An 18,733-nucleotide genomic window follows, 5' to 3' on the forward strand; every position below is an offset into this window, starting at 1 on the left:
TCTCCCTGCTTTCCAAATGAAACGATGGCTTTCCGGCAGAATTGTAATGGCCTCACCAGATGCTTTTCGCTGACAGCTGACTGCAGGCACGCAAAACCCATTTTAGCTTTCCTTTAAAGAAAAATCAAGCGGTTTAAAAAAAAAAATTATGAGCTCACTTCGGTTCTATGTGAATTAGATTTTTCTTTCCCGGGTGGGAATAAATACGAGGATGTACATCAACAATGGGGAGTTGTCAATGTGCTTTTCCACCCCTTGGCTGGAGCCTTCTAGGGCAGGGGTAGTCAACCTGTGGCCCTCCAGATGTTCATGGACTACAATTCCCATGAGCCCCTGCCAGCATTCGCTGGCAGGGGCTCATGGGAATTGTAGTCCATGAACATCTGGAGGGCCACAGGTTGACTACCCCTGTTCTAGAGTACAGAGGACAAATCCCCAGCTGGCATCCTTATCTCCCAAGTTTGGGGTCTTTGACATCCTCAAATCTTTTTCTCACCCACACGAGCAGCATTCGGTGCAACGGGAGAGTAATTCCGCCAAGAGTAATGCAAGGATACGGGAGGCCGGGAAGCAAAGGAGCTAATTGTGTGTGAGAGAACATAAGAAAAGCCCTGCTGGATCAGGCCAAAGGGCCAACGGGCCCCAATCCTTATTTCCACAGGGGTTGACCAGATGTCCCTGCAACCTTGTTATTACTCTTTACCCTCTTGGTAGCCATTGTTGCGTCTACCCGCCATTTATTGTTATGTTAACTTCTGCAACAACGGCAGGAAATATGGTAAGGAAGTGACAATTTGACGCCATTTCAAAGCTAGTGACGTAACCCTCCCTCCGTTTAAAGCGGCAGGCAGCCATTTTGCACGCTTGCGTCTGGGAAAAGCGATTTTTTGGGAGGCGAGGGAGCCGTTGATCCTGGGGAGCATGAAGGCGATAGCTTTATTTCCTTTTCTTTATTTTTTAAAATTTATATCCCGCCCCTCCCGGCATGGCCGGCTGGGGGCGGCTTACAACAACCTGATCATAAAAACATATCCAATACATTTAATAAACGGTTATGACATTTAAAATCATCTAAAAACAGTCTAAACAAAGACCGTCTTGATTTTTGTTTTTTGGGAGAGGCATATAGGGAGCCCAATGATGTGTAATTACCTAGATGTCCATGGGCCTCAACCAAATGCCTAGTGGAAGAGCTCCGTTTTACAGATCTATGGGGGACTATGGGGGGGGGGGGCACCCAAAGCCAGAGAAGAGCATCTCCTGCATTTTCTGGACCATTGGCCATTTTGCTAGAATTTGCTCTAGGTTGCCTGCAGCCTGGCCCGCTTTACATTTAAGAAATAGGTAATGCACTTTACTTATTTAAAATAGTCACAGGAGGGCAGGAAAGCCCTGAAATATTCCTTATGAGGACTGCAACATCACAAATTCCCACGCCTCGACAAAAATGCTGAGAATTCAAAGCATGAGAAAGTATTGTTCTCTGAGGTCCTGTGGAACTGACTCAAATTTTGTCTTCTGACATACAGACCCCAAAGAAAACACTCTGGATTTCTCGCCTGAAATGCTCCGGTGAAGAATTCTGTGTAGGCTGGAAGGACGAGTCCCCACACCCACAGAGGCAGCCCCAGTTCAAGGGGGGGGGGGAGAGAAAAAATATTTTAAATATCAGCACAAGAGCGATCACAATATCTGTTCCGTGTTTACCATTAAGCAAAGCGCCTATTTCCCCCTGCTGATTTTTTTAAAGTCTTTTTTTTAAAAAAAACAAGCCCCCTCAAAATACTGATACAAATTAAACCAAAATGATCGATAAGGTAAAGGGAAATAAAGAGGCAGGGGATCAGAAAAGCAAAAAAATATGAAAAATCCCACCCACCCCCCAAAAATCTCCCCTTAGTTTATAAATGATGATCTTATAGGATAATAGAGAGGAAAAGTGTAACTCGAAGCATCATCGATGACTCTGGTTGTTCCCCCAGGAGAGGGAGAACGTCTACCAAGAGTTCTTTTGTAACTGGAAAGTTGAGGTCCTAAAGCTTCTTTTGCTTGCTTAAATTGTAATCAGAGCTTCTGGTCCAGCCAGGAGCGTTGGGTCCTCACGTTCACTTACAATATTCCTTCCTGAAGTCTGCAAGAGACAAAGAGGGGAAGAAAAATTCAGGTTCGTAGCCATGCTGGTCTGAAGCAATGGAACAAGATTTTCTGAGTCCGGCAGCCCCTTTAAGATCGACAAAGTTTCATTCTGGGCATACGAAAGCTTATATCCAGAAGTAAACTTTGTCAGTCCTCAAGATGTCAAGGACTCAAAGAGAGGCGGAAGAGCCAGTGTTTAGAATTTTGTTCCACATTCCCATCCAAAGATAGATAATTTATTTCTGCATCGGGTCGGGGGGCTTTCAAGGCGAGCAACAAGGGGGTTCTAGAACCAGCGAGATTTTGTTGGCTCAACAACGGAAACGAATATTCCAGCGCAGCTACAGGACGGAAAAACGATGACTCGGCATCCGCCAGAGCCTTTCCTAGCACGTAATGACCACTTGGAACTAAAATGTGGTATTTGGGATAAGAGGCTGTAGATGGAACAAATGTAGCTGCCCAGATGCTGTTTGTGAAGCCGTCCAAATGCTTTTTCCCTCCACTGATGGTCAGCTTTGCTGACAAGAGTCTGACGCACCCTTTCCCAGCATGCCGAGGGAAACAGGTCAATCCCACCGCCTGTGGCTGCCCTCACCTTTGTCCAAGTCGATGTTCTTGGCCGGGAAGTACTTGCTGTGCTCGGCTTTCTCCTTCAGGATGTTGTTCTTATAATCTGTTGTGGGGAAAGAACTCAGTTCAGAAGATAGCTTTTGGTCACGGGGATGGGGGGACCACAAGTGCATGTGTACTAGCCCCCAGGAGGGGATTGGAGTTGTTTCTTGGGCTGGAGAGGAAGTGTGCTGTCAGTGCTCATGGCAAAGACGGACATCACGTTTGAAAAGCTTTTGCCGCCATGGCGTGAGCTCCGCGTACTCCCGATTTTGCAATTTGTGTGACGGATTTGCAACAGCAAACCAAAGACACCGTGGAGCGTCTTGGCGAAAGAATAAGCGCCACATTTTCATTTGTTCATACATTTACCCCTACCTTTTCTAAATAAAAGGGTTTTTTTTTAAAAAAAAGAATTGCAAAATGCTTCAGTGGAGCTTGAAAAAGAGATCTCTGGTGATACCAAACTGCTCTGGGTCACTCCAGCACGTACCCAACCTAATGTCTTCACTCTTCTGGTTGGAGAGATCAGCCGTGTCAAGCGTAAATTCCCTGAGATTCACATCTTTCCTAGGAAAGCGACGGAAGGAAAATGGTTAGAGTGCATGGCCTGCTCTTGGTCACACTGTTAGGTCCTTGCAAAACCTGAAGGCAGCAACCATTTTGAAACGCTGGTCACGGAAGGTGTTCTTTTAAAGCAGGGCTCACACCCGCTGACACCTTTCCAGGCATTATCATTTTTAGCAAACAGGTGGAGCCAGGTGAGGGTTTGCCCAGCAAGGCAAGACTGATTGTTTTGGAGCACTGAGGTTCCAGACACACTTAAAGACTGAATCACCCCATTTATGACATTTTCTGCCCTGCATTTCTTAGCAGTTCCCTGGTGTTATACCCCCAGTGTTTACAGTCAAGTAACATGTTTTGAGCAGCAATCCGCTCCTACATGTGAGTCTGGCTCTCTCAATTCCTCGGCACGTCCCCTTTAGAAAAAAGACCGAATCTTGACTTACTGGTCACATTTCTTCACGTTGTACTCGAAACCTAGGAAGAAGGGAGAAGCAGAGCATTCAGGCACGTGATTTTTGGCCCCCGAGGGCTGAAAGAGCGATCAGAGATGGATCCCCTTGACTGACTGATCCCCTTCTAAAGCCCGATAAAGTTGATGGGATTATAAGGGTTCTCTGTTTGGATTGCCCTGCGAGCATCACACACAGAACATTTTCACACAATTTTTGTGCTGCTGGCAAAGGAAGTGATCATCCCGTAACGGACGAGGGGTATCGAAGATGATCCGTACATCTGCGAATGGTTTGCCAAGTTAAATTAGCAGGAAGCTGCTTAACACTGTGGCAGATGATTGGTTGATGGAGCTCAGTGATGCCGATGTTGATTGGTCGCAGCTGTCCAGGCAGAGAAAATTCATTTTCCAACGTTTGATAAACTATGGGTTGGCAGTGCTAGGGATTGAACCTGGCACCTTTCTATATGTAAAACGAGTGCCCTATCACCCTCTGGAACAGGGGTGGGCAAACTGTGGCTCTCCAGAAGTCCATGGACTACAATTCCCATGAGCCCCTGGGGCTCATGGGAATTGTAGTCCATGGACTTCTGGAGAGCCACAGTTTGCCCACCCCTGTTCTAGACTGTACGAAGCTGCTTAGTACTCATCTCACTTAGCCCTGTCTCTTTCTCCCGCAGACCTTTTCACAGTTCCTCCTGAGATCTTTTAACCGGAGATGACCTCTTTTCAGCTAGAATAAAAAATGGAACATTCCATGCACCGCCCCATACAATTTCAGACAAGTGTGCACAAAAGATATACGCGGGCAATTACACGGCTTGGCCTTCCGAAGGAAACCCGAGTATTTCTTTAGAAAATTTACATCCTGCCTCTCCAGAGACCCTGCTGGTGGCGACTCATGCAGCCAAAGCGTTGCAATAAAAACGACAAAAGAAGAATTATTGACAATAAAGAAAGCCAGGGGCATAAAACAAGGCATTGGGCAGCCTACCATGCGATTTGCGGAACGGTCGGTCAACAGAGCGATGGTCACCGAACGGTCATTCGTAAGCCGAAAAAACAGTTCCCCCTGGAGCAAATGAACCGCACAAAGGGGGCAAAGCGCTCACCTCTCCTGCGGCGTTTGCGGGTGACGAGGACCACGAGGATGAGGAGGAGGATGAAGAGCAGGAGAGTCGCCAGGATGTAGCCCAGCTGCTGGAAGAAATGGGCCCGGCTCTCCGGGATGATCACGTTGATCACATTGTGTCCACGACCCGCGTTGGGATCTGGGGGGAGCAAACAAGAGAACCAAGAATGAGGATCTGTCAACAGTAACTCTTAGGTGGAAAGAAACCACTAAAACGGGACAAGAAGACGGACCTTAGTCTGTCCTGGAGTTCTCCTGGAATTACAGTTCGTCTACATAGTACAGAGGCCAATTCCCCCGGAGAGAAGGGTGGACTCTAAGCAAATACATCCATTAAGTCTACCCTCCACAGTCTCCGCCCCCACATCTCCAGGGGATTCCTAACCTGTAATTGGCTCTCCTAACTGGCAGCCCTTTCACAAATCTCCAGGTTCACCTCATCCGTATTTGCATGCCTAGCAACCCACAGGCCAGACATTAAGGAAGGGCCTGCCAAACACCTCCCGAAAAAGGATCAAGAACGAATTTCAGCATTCAGCAGTAGGTTTGCAAGATATGGTCCCACCATTCTGCAGCCAAGGCAAGGCTCTCCCTCCCTATTTTTTTGTTTTTTTTCCCCCAAGGAAACAAGTCCACGCAACCCTGGTTTCCAGGATTCTGTGCTGTATCGCTGCCCCGGCTGAGAGGTGTAAACTTTAGCAGGAGGAAGGAAGTTTTGGTGCCAAAAAGGAAAAAAAAAACACCCAACACCCTGACTTAAAGAAAAACTAAACACACACACAAAATCCCAAACCGTACGCCAGGAAATCATACTTGGGCAGGGCGTAACAGCCCTGTCTGCAGAGCCAGAGAAGGGAGGGGGGGTGAGTCCCTGTGCATGGAATGCACCTCAGCTCAACCCCACCAAAGCAGGTCACATTTTAAAAAATAGTTTTTGAGCAATGTTTTTTTGTAAGAGCGAAAAGAGGGGGAGGGGTTTCAAGGAGGGCTTAGTAATGACAGTCCTGGTGGGTTTGGCAGCCATTTTTACCCAGGCATCTCCAAAGAGCTCTGGATAGTCGTTGCAGCTCTCCCGTCCCCATCCCACCCTCACCATAACCCTGAGAGGTAGGCCATGCCGACAAAAGTGCAGAGATCAGCCAAGGGGCTTTACGGACAGTCATTCCGGAGGGTGAGCGACTAACCCTTGTCCCTGCCAGCTGCTTGACCAGGGGTAGTCAAACTGTGGCCTTCCAGATGTCCATGGACTACAATTCCCATGAGCCCCCTGCCAGCGAATGCTGGCAGGGGGCTCCTGGGAATTGTAGTCCATGGACATCTGGAGGGCCGCAGTTTGACTACCCCTGTGCTTGACCTTAGACCAGAGTTTTCCAAAGATCCTGGCTTTATTCAGCAGGCTGTGGAATTCACAGCTGGGACAATTGACAGGCCAGGGCTGAGGAAAGGGCAAAATCTCACTCTGTAGAACAGAGCTGAAAAGTACATTAGGACGTCAAATGATTCCTAGCGCCTCTCCCCATTGCAAGCGATTCTGAAAATCCCCGAGCCCCTAAAACTTCCTCGACGGCTGTCAACGCAGAGTGTCCTGGGCCTTTTCGCCAAAAGCCACGGAGTTAACTTTGGATCCTGCAGCAGAGGCTGTGTTGATATTGTCAGCGGAATACAATTTCCTGTCTCGGCAGCCGCTCCAGGCCTTGGAGCCATGCCTGGGATTAAGAGGATGTGAGGAGAAAGCCTCGGTGCCTCTGCTTTTCTTTATCTTTCTCTGCTTTTCTACAAGGCTCCACGGCCCTGCAGGAGTGAACACTGACAGCTGCGGATGGAGAGTCCGCTGCAAGCTGCCCTCTTGCAGCGTAGACAAAGATCTGCTTCCCACACAGGGCTTAGAAAGGGCTGGAGAAGAGGAAGCAGACAGATGGAACACAAAATTCCCATCGATTCAGCAAGATTCTCCGGGGCTGTTTTCTGTTCCAGAGTCGACTCCACCCAGGAACTGTAGTGGAAGCCCAGCCTGGACACACAAACCCTCCGCAGCTAACTAAACACCACTGCCGAAAGCCTTTATGGAATATCCTCAGCCTTTAGAATGCTCGACAGATATTATTTTCTTGCTGTCGTCACAACAGCCCTGTTAGGTAGGCCGGTGCTATTTCCCCGCATTTATGTCCCCTTCCAACTCTAGTCATTGAATCGGTTGCCAGGTTTCTACAGCTGGCTTTGTGATCTCGTAATTGTGGAACAATTATTGCTTTATGACATATTTTTATTTTCTGCTTTTTTGTATGCCAATAAAGGACTTCTGATCTGGGTAATGTGTGGGAGGGAGGGGGGTGGTCCTACTATCTCATCTGACCATAAATCCATCAGGGGGGGAGTGGGATTCATGGCAGAGGCAACGTTTGAACTCAAGTTATCTCGATCTCAATTCCTCTTCTCTTAACTCAGTGTCATCTCTCCTATATCCTCAGGGAGAGAGAAAAGAAACCCTGGGAAATAAAGATTTGCCCTGGACTTTTGCTTAAAATAGGCTCCTTTGGTAATCTGGCCCACTTCCTGGTTGCTACTGAAATTCACGCCTGCAAGAGAAGAAAAGGGGGACTTCTCATTACATTTCTCCGGTTTACTCCAATTTGCACGCCAAAGTTTGGGTTGGGAAAGCTGATTGATTTCACGCCTGTTCCCCCTAAGAATCTAATTCCCCATTACAGCCCCCTCCTGAGGGGGGGGGCGGTCTCCGAAATCCCGGAAGGCCTTTTCATGCCAACCCCGTTAAAAATTCATCGCGCCCCCTTCCAATTCGATATTAAGCGGGCAATAAATATTAAAAGCACAATAAATATTTTAAAAGCGGTAATAAACCACGAGCTTTGCACTGAAGGCCAAACGGATTAGACTGCATTTTCGACTCCTCCTCGCAATGGTTGGGACGGAGTTTAAACCGAAAAGAACAGATCAGAAAGCAGTGGCGATTTCCAGAAGGGTCTGCCCTCCAGCGGCTTGACCCTTCCAGAATTTCGGGGAATTCGGGGGGGGGGGGTGTTCAGAATTTTATCGAAGGTCCGTAAAGGCAAGCAAGTTTCCCTCATGAAGAAGAAGAGCTGGTACTTATATGCCGCTTTTCTCTACTCCAAGGAGTCTCAAAGTGGCTTACAGTCGCCTTTCCCTTTCCTCTCCCTGCAACAGACACCCTGTGAGGGAGGTGAGGCTGAGAGAACCCTGTTATTACTGAAAAAGAAGAGTTGGTTCTTATATGCCGCTTTTCTCTACCCGAAGGAATTTCAAAGCGGCTTACAATCACCTTCCCTTTCCTCTCCCCACAACAGACACCCTGTGAGGTGGGTGAGGCTGAGAGAGCCCTGATATTCCTGCTCAGTCAGAACATCTTTCTCGGTGCTGTGTTGAGCCCAAGGTCACCTAGCTGGCTGCATGTGGAGGAGGAGCGGGGAATCAAACCCGGCTTGCCAGATTAGAAGTCCGCACTCCTAACCACTACACCCAAACTGGCTGTGAGGTGGCAGCCATTTTGTCCACAGGGGAGCCCACTTTTGTGGCGGATTGACCTACCTGCAGCCGGGGCATTGTGGCGGGTGATGTTCACCACCTTGGTTTCCGGTTCCGGCTCCACGACGGACACCCGGAAGATGCGACGCTCGTGAAGCCCGCAGTAGTGGTGGTGGAGGTGGCAGGAATACGTGCCTTCGTCAGCACCCTCCAAACCGGATATCTTCAGGGAGAAGTCCCCCTGGCTGAAGGCCCTTTCGGCGATATCCATCTTCTGCCGGATGAAGAGGGGCCCGTAGGAGCGTCTCTCCCCGGAGGCGTACAAGTCGATGAGGCGATCGGCCCGGTCGTGAGGGACGCCCGGTGGCTGCCGGTCCCAATGGACCACCTGTTGATCTTCCTCGTCGTAGCGGTCTGTCCAGATGTGATTCCGGTTGATGCAGGGGAGCTCCACGGTGCCCCCCTTCAAGGCCACGATCACCGCCTTCTCCCCGTCCCAGTACTTCTTGACTTCTTTCACTGTGGGAACCACACGGAAGGGAGACATGGCAGCTTTGGTTTGGTCAGCCAAACTGACTTCCACATCTCCTCGATCCTGCTTAAGACGGCACACACAGGGAAGCGGAGTTTAAACCTTCCCGCCCCCCCCCCCCCGCCGCCATTTTGCCACACTGAAATGACCCCTGGGGAACTGCTATTTGCTCCAAGGGTGACATGGATGCACACGTTAAAGCAAAAAGTTCACTCCCCTGGTGAAGGGGGGGGGGGGAATCCAGGTTTTATTGATTTCTATGCTGATTTTATGATGTGACTGGGTTGTTTTTAAGCCATCTTGCCACCCGCCCTGAGCCACCCAGGAAGGGCAGTCTACAAAAACAAAGCTCTATTAATAATACTTACATTAGAGCAGTCAACACTAATCGACATATATAACTTCAAATTTGGGGGTTTCTAAAATGTACAAAAAGCTCTTGGATTAAAATGGTTTTCTGAGGGGGCGAGGGCAAAAGGTTCGTCTAGCCTACCCTCTCTGACAGATCAGCTTGATTTTTCCAGGAAGCCGCGGACCCACCCCGTTTCCCCCAGTGTCCGTTGCTCAAGGTGGGCTGCTTCGGGATATGGGGGCTCCACTGAGGCAAATGGCTGCCGGTCGGCCTTTAACTGACTCGGCTGCATCTCCTCGAAGACTGCAGCCTCCTGACAGGAAATGCTCCGATGCCCACAAACATCCTAATTACGCCTTCTCGTTCCTTGAAGGCCAGATGGGAGACTGGCTGCCTGGGACAAGCGTGTTGAGTTTACAAGACAGAGATGTTGAGCATAACAAAAAACGAAGCAGTGCAGCCCAGACACGCCAGCTCCTTTCCTGCCATGGATCTACGCCAGAGCAGCGGAAGCGGCACTTACCTTTCCGGGTGATGTCGAGCTGGATCTTCACCGTCTCGTACAGGTGGCAGTAATGGTGGTGCAGGTTGCAGGAGTAGATGCCCTGGTCACTCCCGGAAAGGTCTGGAATAAAACGCCATGTGAGAGACGATAAAGGACGCACTTTCAATGCGTGACGTGACAAAAACCACTTGCAAACAGTCCCTGAAGTGGATTGAAGGGGCATTAATTCAGCATGTGAGAAAGGGCCAAGGAGAAGAGAGATCTCGTGGTGTTAGAGCAGAATTCAAGTCCAACGGTGACAAAAGATCAACAAGATTTTTGGGGTAGACGTTTTTGAGATTCAGCGCTCCCTTTGTCTGGTACACGTAGGAAATCGTGTCTAAAGAATCACAAAACTGTAGAGTTGTAAGGTTCCATAGAGGCCATCTCGTCCAACCCCAATGCAGGACTAGCCTAAATTGCTTTTTTCTTTGAGGGGGGTGGAGTGTCTTTCCTGCATTCATTTAGTTCCCTCTAGTGGCTGATTTGATATTACATCGCTTTACGTCCTGCGGTTTCTGCAGGAAGGTATTCCTGATGCACAGCATTGTAATATCACGTCAACCACTAGAGGGGGCAAAACACATACAGAAGAGGACAAGGAAGCCGAAGGGACGGGGCGCAGAGGTGACAGAAATGAGAATGCGGAACAGCCTGAAGCGTGGGAAGATCAGCGGTTCAAACCCACCTCAGGAGGGCATAAAACCTCTCCCCCATTTTCAACTCCATCGGGTAGCTTTGGGCAACTCACTCACTCTGTGTTTGTGCAGAAAACCCCACATTTCCCTGTACCTTTGATGACCAGCGAGAAGTTGCCGTCCTCAAACGCAGCATCAGGCATAAATATCCGGCCCTTGTTGTACCCGCTGTAGACCCGCTGCTCCCCGGCTGAATACATGTCACAGAGTCGCTCGCTGTTGTAATCCCCATACTGGTTTCGGTACAGGTCCCAGTGCACCACCCGCTGGCGGTCGTTCAGGCGGTCCTGGGTCCACACCATCCGGTAGCTCTTGCAGGGCAGGACCATCTGCGCCCCCGATTTGGCCGTAACGTTCAGCACGGACACCACCACGCTCTCGAGATTGGCGGCGTTTGCAGGGACTGTGCCAGGTACAGAGGGGGAAAGGCAAAACAGGGAGATGGATCCTGGCTGAAAACCCTCCCGCACCAAGGGGGTCTCAACTGTCTCCCAGGAACCAGGACTTGGAACAGCAGGATAAACGTGCTGCAGTGTCTAAAAGGACATTCCCTTTGCAATTCATGCCTTGGCCACGAACTCACTCAGGAAACAGGTGAGACTCTTGTCATGCACAATACGGAGGGGAGAATAATACTGGTTCTACCTTAAAGGGTTGTTGAAAGAGTTTCATGCGGAGTGTTATGAAGATGTCAAATGCTTTTGATCAGGGGAGGCCGGACTGTGGCTCTCCAGATGTCCATGGACTACAATTCCCAGGAGCCCCTGCCAGCAACTAGCAGGGGCTCGTGGGAACTGTAGTCCCCGGGCAACTGGAGAGCCACAGTCTAGCCACCCCTGCTTTATCTATATATTCAAAGTGTGGCATAATGGTTAGAACACTGGACTAGGAGGTCAGGGGGGCCAGGTTCAAATCCCCATCAGTGCCATGGAATCTTACTGGGCGATTTTGGGCCTGTCACGCACTCTCAGCCTAAGCTACCCTGCAGGGTTGTCGCAATGAGGAAGTGGAGAGGCAGGGATATGAAGGAAGCAAATAAATAATTGGCCCTTCACGAAAAGCATTACTCACCCGAATAGGGATGCACAAGTGTCTCTGAAAAGAAGAAGAGCAGAGGGAAAAGGAATTAGAGACAGAAGCCAGATGGGAATTTGAATATTTTGTTCTGGTTTTTACACATTATAGCAGGCGTGTTAGATGGAGCATGAATATCAGCCCCACCCTGCGGGCAATCCATCGGCTGCCTGTCGGTTACCAGGCTCCATTTGAGGTTTCATCTCCCTCTGCCCTGCCACGATAGCTTCGCTCATAGGGATGGGGCCTTCTCCAAGGGCCAACCTGCAAATTGGCACAATCAGCCACTGCCTTCTCTGTTGTGGCGCCCACTTATGGAGCAGCCTGCCTGAGGAGGTCAGGAAGGCTCCTGTGCTCCTGGCTCTCCACAAGCTATGGAAAACTGAGAGCCAGTGTGGTGTGGTAGTTAAGTGAGGCGGCCTCCAATCTGGAGAACCAGGTTTGATTCCGCGCTCCTCCTTCCACATGCAACCAGCGGGGTGACCTTCAGCCAGTCCCAGTTCTCTCAGAGTTCTCTCAGCCCCACCTGCCTCACAGGGGGAGAGGAAAAGAAGGCAACAATGACTGTGACCTTGGTCTAGTCACAGTTCTCTCAGAGCTCTCCCAGTCCCATCCATAAATATTAATGTCTGAAGGCCTGCGGCGTTCCGAGGCCTATTTTGCCTACTCCTCGAATGGCCGGCATTTTGAAAAAGAACCAGCCGGCTGCACGAGAGGCTCCTCTCCTCTGTCATTTGTGGTCCGGGAGCTCAAAGGACCGCGCCGAAGAGTATGTTCCCATCCCAAATTACGGCTCTGCAGAGGCCAGATTGCAAGCCTGGCTTTGCCAAGCTGGTGCCAACAAGCAGCGGGTGATGGGATGCAGATGTGCCGGAGGATCTCTGGGCCCGGCTGACGTAGCCCGACAGGGCACAGCTGATAGGGGTGCTTATGCCCTTTTAAAAACCACGGCACCTTCCAGCTCACGCGGCATCCGCTCACAAACTGTGGTGCTTTTCTACCGGTGCAGGAAGGCCTCCAGGCCTCTCGCTGATTTTTGGTGTTACACATTGGACACAAGGGCCTTCACAGGCAGGCTCTGCAGTTTCTGAAAGTTTGGCTCGCTTTCCAGAAGGCAGGAAACTCGCCATATGTGCCGTTCGTTCGGACGGCACAATCTCCAAGCTTGAGAACAGCTGTCGGCCCTGTTGGGGGGGGATTCTTTTATTACACCCGCTTTACCTGCCAGCGTGATAAAGACCACCCAAAGTCTCTGATCGCCTGCCATTTGAGCGGGGAGGGGGGGCAGGAGGTCCATCTTGCAAGCAGATTGGAGTCCGGCAGCTCTTCAGAGGCCGACGAGAATTTTGGGGGAGAGGCTTTCAAGAGTCAAAGCTCTCTTCAGTCTGAGGAGGGGACATTGTTTCTCGGAAGTTTACACCTTGCTTACGAGTCAGCCTTGAAGGTGCTGCAGGACTTAACTGTTCTACTGAAAGCCAGCTTGAGATATTTGGGTTTGATTCCCCACTCCTCTTCCAGCAGGTTGACCTTGGGCCTGTCACAGTTCTCTCAGAATGCTCTAATCCCCACCGACAACACAGGATGTTTGTTGTAGGGAGAGGAAAGGAAGTCATTGTGACCTTGAGTGAGTCACAGTTCTCTCCGAGCTCGTTCAACCCTACCTATCTTACAGGGCATTCGTTGTGGGGAGAGGAAGGGAAAGCGATTGTAAGCCGTTTTGAGACTCATTTGGGTAGTAAAAAGTGGGTTACAAAAATTCTCACTCTTCTACTGCAGACCAACACAGCTCTCCTCTGAAATAACAGCTCGTAACGTAAACCGCTTTAAGCCTGAGGAAACAGCTGCCAATTTTAAGAACATGAGAGAAGCCATGTTGGATCAGGCCAATGCGTGTTGATTTAGGCCTCCAGTGTGTCCGTGGGGGTAAGGCAGGTATGAATGAAACATATATATAAATATATCTGAGATTTCTGTTATAGGACAGGTATACTAGGATAAATACCTGAATCCGTTTGGCCATTTTATATTAACCTCAAAAGTCATTAAACATTCTTGCTGAGCGTTTTAAAGCTTCTCGGTAACTTTCCACTGGTCTCCCCAACGACGTAAAGTCTCTTTACTTTGGATCTATTTGCAAACTCTCCTTTAAAAAAAACCCCTATTTTGCAGCACAAACAGGAAAGGAACAAATAACTTTGCAACGTGGTATAAATGGCTCTTGTCAATTGAGTCCACAGAGGGAGCCCTGCAAACTGAGTACAGTGAAATCTTTTTATCCGATCAGCATGCAGGTTATAATAGTAGGCAGGCTCCCGGATTCTGCAGAATTCTTTATCAGCACATTGAGGAGTTTTGCATAGTTCATAACTTTGCATAGGTCTGCGTTGGTAAACCGTGGCCTATTGTAAACGGTTGTTTTGCCTTGCCTTCAAAATGCTCGTCTGTAGGATTTTCTTTGTCCTGCATTGATTTTCCTCTTCAGCATTCTATTCGTTTTCGAGCCATTGTTTCCCTGAGTTTTCTGAGAGTGCTTTTGTGCCGATTTCCCTCTTCTTTTGCTTCTAAGCTGAGGATAATTCAGAAGCGTACCGATTCCCTCCTCCACCCTTTTGCTCCCCCGCCCGCAGCAAGGTCATTCTACCCACTCTTCATCTACAAGTTCCATTTCCCCATCGTAAACTTTTCAATTTCTCCCAGCTTTTTTGGCTCAGAACAGAAAGGCCGTGATTGCAAGCAATAATTTTATCGCTAAGGCACGACATGTAAACCTCGGCAGGGGTTCCTCAAAGCCATCGATTTGTCCAACAGGTATAGCTTTAAGATCGACCCATGGCAATGCAACGGGGAAGCTTAGCCTGTTGGATTTCTGCCTGCTGTACCTCCTCCAAAAGCCTGCACGCCTTTTTGAATAGCGCTCACCACGCAAAGCTGGATTCTCGCTAGCTGACTGAGCAAACTCTTGTAAAAGAAATCCCGGCCGGCCCCAGACTTTCATAACGTACTTCATGTTTCTGCTCAGCATTGCCCGAGAAAGTACGCAGGGCCACTAAATCTATCTAATAGCAAGAGCCCTGTGTGAATAATTGCTTTCTGGATCGCACTCACCCAAAGAAGCGCCCCTCCAAAATCCACATTTTGGTCAGAAATGGAAAGAGGGTGAGGAAGAGAAACCAATTCCTCCTCTGCAAACTTACCTTGCAAAAATAACAGCCAACACCAGAAGAATCTGCTTGTGGGCTCCATGGTCCTTGTCTCAGGCTTTCCCCCGAAAAGTCAAATTTCTCAAGGCTGTTTTTCCCTCCCTCTCTTTGCTTGCTAGCTTAAAAACACTTATGATCTCACCAGTTTACAACCCAAAAAAACAGGAGCCCGCAGCACTCCACCCCCCCTCCAAAGTTTAACTCCTCGCCGTCTTTTTTGCTGTTTGTTCCTCTCCTTTCTCCCCGCTGCCTTTGCTGCTCTCTTTCTACATAACAGAACTCCCTCTTGAACTTCTCTTTGCCCTTCTCCCCCAGCCTCGTTTGATGTCACACGGAGCCTGTGTTGGTCCTGCACAACTCCCCCCCCCCCTCCCAAGCCAACCTCCACTCCACCCACCTCTCTGCTGGGTATGGTATTAATTTTCTCGGGCATTTACAAAATCCAGCTGCTGCTCATTCCTCGACTTTGACATCCTGCCAAGACGCTGGCCTGGGTTCTGTTTCTCTGCCTCTCTTCCCCTTTCGCCTCCTCTGGAGGGTTTCTGGTCTCCGGCTGCCTCTCGGCGTGGCAGGAGCTGTGCAGAAAGCGGAGCAATGGACGTTTGTCCAGAAGTGATCCAGGAGCAGCCGACGATTTCCCCGAGATAACCGAACCTCCTGCATGGAACGTTTTTACGGCCCCCGCTTGTCACTTCTTCAAGGGTGTGGGGAGCATCCTAGGGAGAGAATTGGAGGGTTATAAGGATTTGGGTCATCTCTTTACAAAACATGCAAGGGAAATAAAGTCGCCAACTCTGTTTAAAGAAATTCCTGGACATCTGGGGGGGGGGGTGGTACTATGAAGTGCACCTGCTAAAATTGCCTTATTTTCTCTCCCGGGGAACTGATTCTGCACCCAAGAGTTAATGCACCTTGGAAGCAGATTTTCCTGTTCTGCACAGGAAAATCCAGCTGCAAAAGCACATTGAAAGTGCATTATCCTCCATGTGCAGAAAACTCCCGAAGGTGGAAGTGATCAACCCAAAGTGAAGGCACAAAAGTCCGTTACATTCACGATAAATTAAAAACAAATGGCATCATGAAACACAACCGAAGTATCTGCTCACTGCACCGCTAACCCTGGAAATGGTTTAGCTTTTTTCAAAACAAGTACAAGTCCTTGGAAACAGAGCCAAAGGCCATGGAGATAACACAGTCTTCCCGTAATGCTTCCCATTTCACGGGTGCTTCTTCTGGGGAGACAGCGAAAGGCCTTCACAGCAGCATGATGAACAATGAATCAGACTGGGAGAACTCCAGGCCCCACCCAAAGGTTGGGAACCCTAGACAGAAGGGCAGGAAACCCCCCCATGTGCAGTATCCAGCCCCCCCCCCCAGCAAACCACACGCCCACGGACATAGCAACTCAAGGTGTCATATCCTTTGCTTTCTTCCTTCCAAGTAAACGATTTCACTCCAGTTAGGGGCACCCAAAAGCTGCTGATGGCGGAAAGTCCCCCCGAGTCACAGCCGTCTTACGGCGACCCTGGACGGTTTTCCAAGCAAGGGACATTCGGCAGTGTTGCCATTGCTTGCCTTTGTTGGTGACCCTGGACATCATGGGGGGGCTCCTATCCTAGCGTTAGGTTGCTCTGAGCTGCTGAGGGGCACAAAGGGCTCTGCTGACACCACTTTTTCCTGGTTACCCAGGGAGAAGGGGGCTGCAGTGCCCTTTGCCCACAGTTCACTCTGGGCCCTGGAGCGTGGCTTGAAGTGCAGTATACAGGAGGGGGTTCCTGATGGGAGGACGCGCCAAAACTAGCTTCAGGTGGGGTTCCCCGTTGGTCTGAAGCACCCAAACGACGTTTTGAGTCCAGTGGAACTTTTCAGTTCAAAAGATATAGTGAAGCAGAATTTCCTCCATCTTTCCCTATAACCTGGCAACGACCAGTCCCCCATGTGCAATGGGTTGTTGGTCTTCAAAGTGCCACCGGACTCAAAACTTTGTCGTGCCAAAGCTAAGAAGAATAAAACTTTAGGAGCTGCAGAGTCCCAGGGCTTTTCATTGCCTGCCTTCTGCGTGGGAACTTTTCCCGTCTGCTCAAGCAAGAGAAACTAAAAAGAACCACTCTATAGTAAAGGTTCCAGATTCGGGGAAGGGAGATGGTGTGGTGTTCATTTAGCAGAGATAAGCATGTTCTCCGTGGGATCTCTTTGTTAGCCCTTTGCAACCGTGTCTCCTGAGCTTTCTCGACAGCCGTGCAGAGAGGAGACCCAAACCACCCAGCCGTTCGTCTTCCAGGGAGACGGCTTCGGATCTAGCTGCCAACTGGGCCAGAATTGGAACAGAGGCAAGCTCATGGGGAAACGTCAACTTCCTCTAACCTCCCATCTGGTTCCCAGGAACTGGATCGTGGCCAGGATACGTTTTGGACGCTGGGAGTTATCTGCAAATGCTGGACGGGACCTCCTCGAAACGTACTCGGGTCTTTTTCGACAAGCAAAAAGGACTGTCGACTGAGTCGTGAGCATTCTGGCAGAGGAGGGTTTCACAAATCCAGAGAACGATTCCAGCTCCCCTCTCATGATAACGGGAGACCCGACAGAGTCGGAAAGGCAGCTGGTTTAGAAGCAGAAGCGCCAGCGCTCCTGCTGGTTTCCAGAAGCCCGGGTATTTCTCCCTCGAGGAGGATAAAAGCAGGAAGGCGGAAGGAAGACCCTGCTCTGGAATCCAGAAGTGGTGCATTCTGAGTGGAGAGTTATGCTTTGCCACTGCTGTATGTTTCCATCGCCGGGCGAGGTGCGCCATTTTGGATTTCAGGAAGGATGAAGAGGTAGATTTGGTTTTTATACCTTACTTTTCACTATCCTATGAAAGCAGCTTACGATCGCCTTCCCTTCCTCTCCCCACAACAGACAGCCTGTGAGAGAGGTGGGGCTGAGAGAGCTCTGACAGGAGTGCTCTGGGAGAACAGCTCGATCAGGACTGGGACTTAACCACTCCCCCAAGAACAACGTCGGCTCCAGCCTCTACAAACCCGGCCCACGCTACAAATGGCCGTTACGTTGCGTTGCGTTCGACAGTGTGGAAGAGAGTTTCTCGGCTTTGTGCAGAGATGTGCCTAGTTGCTTTGGGATTCCTTTGGGGGAGTGAAAAGCAGGGTATTAAAAACCCAGCTCTTCTTCTGGCCTGAAAGCTTCTACCCTGTTCCAGTGTTCCCGGCCTCCGATTGAGCTGTCTTACAGCGCCCCTCTCCAGACGACCCCATAATATACTTTTTGATGATCTTTTTCTGCACCTTCTTCCCCCAGTCCTTTTGAGAGGGGGGGAGACTGTGGCACAGTCCCACTCTTCTCAGGACCAGGGGTCAGCCTGAGAAGCCGTCACCCTGCATCTAAGTGGGACCAGGCGAGCGGGGCTGAAGGAAACCCACAAAAAGGGAGACCTGGCGACAAAGGCAGAGCTTGAAGGGCAGGCCACAATTACAGGGTCGATTGATGTAGCCGCCTTTTACTCCCATGAGGTCACCAGCCCTGGCAGCTTTCATGGACACCCTCTTACAAAGTGCTTTCTGTGTTCTAAATTACGGATGCCTAAAAGCCGCTGATTAGCCTCCGAGCAAAAGCCCCTCCCTGGGGGGGGGGGGGGGGACTCTGTCCACGGAAGCCTCTTCCAATGGTTTTGCTGGGCAACCCGGGTTGCCAACTTTGGGCTAAGGAATTCTTGGAGATTTGGGGCGGGGGTGAAGCCAGGGAGAGGCAGGAGTTGAGTCCACGCTCCGAAGCAGCCATTTCCTCCGGGGTGGGTGGTGGGTGGGTCTGATCCCTGGAGTCTGGAGATGGGATGTAATTCAGGATGTAATACAGTGCAGTGGTTCCTGTCTGGGAATGGGATAATAGAGTTGGAAGGGGCCGCATAGGCCACCTAGTCCTCAGTGCAGGATCAGCTGAAGGC

General features: G+C 50.0%; 1 protein-coding gene across 1 annotated transcript; it reads right to left on the bottom strand.

The window, feature by feature from the left end:
• Positions 1-910: 910 nt before the first annotated feature.
• On the bottom strand, positions 911-15,152 carry MXRA8 (matrix remodeling associated 8). The gene is made up of 10 exons (XM_077311547.1): positions 14,794-15,152; positions 11,597-11,620; positions 10,620-10,928; positions 9,807-9,908; positions 8,463-8,918; positions 4,879-5,037; positions 3,759-3,789; positions 3,242-3,318; positions 2,735-2,812; positions 911-2,131 (listed from the first exon to the last, which is right to left on the bottom strand). The coding sequence occupies exons 1-10, from the start codon at positions 14,840-14,842 to the stop codon at positions 2,106-2,108; spliced, it is 1,311 nt and encodes a 436-aa protein (XP_077167662.1). The 5' UTR covers positions 14,843-15,152; the 3' UTR covers positions 911-2,105.
• Between the last annotated feature and the right edge of the window lie 3,581 nt (positions 15,153-18,733).

Source organism: Paroedura picta, chromosome 15, assembly GCF_049243985.1.
Source record: "Paroedura picta isolate Pp20150507F chromosome 15, Ppicta_v3.0, whole genome shotgun sequence".
Taxonomy (NCBI): Eukaryota; Metazoa; Chordata; class Lepidosauria; order Squamata; family Gekkonidae; genus Paroedura; species Paroedura picta.

Coding starts and splice junctions, on each gene's coding strand:
- MXRA8 (XM_077311547.1), bottom strand. CDS start 14,842: ATGGAGCCCACAAGCAGATTCTTCTGGTGTTGGCTGTTATTTTTGCAA. Junction 11,621..14,793: donor TTGGCTGTTATTTTTGCAAG/GTAAGTTTGCAG, acceptor TCTTCTTTTCAG/AGACACTTGTGCATCCCTAT. Junction 3,790..4,878: donor CCGCAAACGCCGCAGGAGAG/GTGAGCGCTTTG, acceptor CCTTCTTCCTAG/GTTTCGAGTACAACGTGAAG.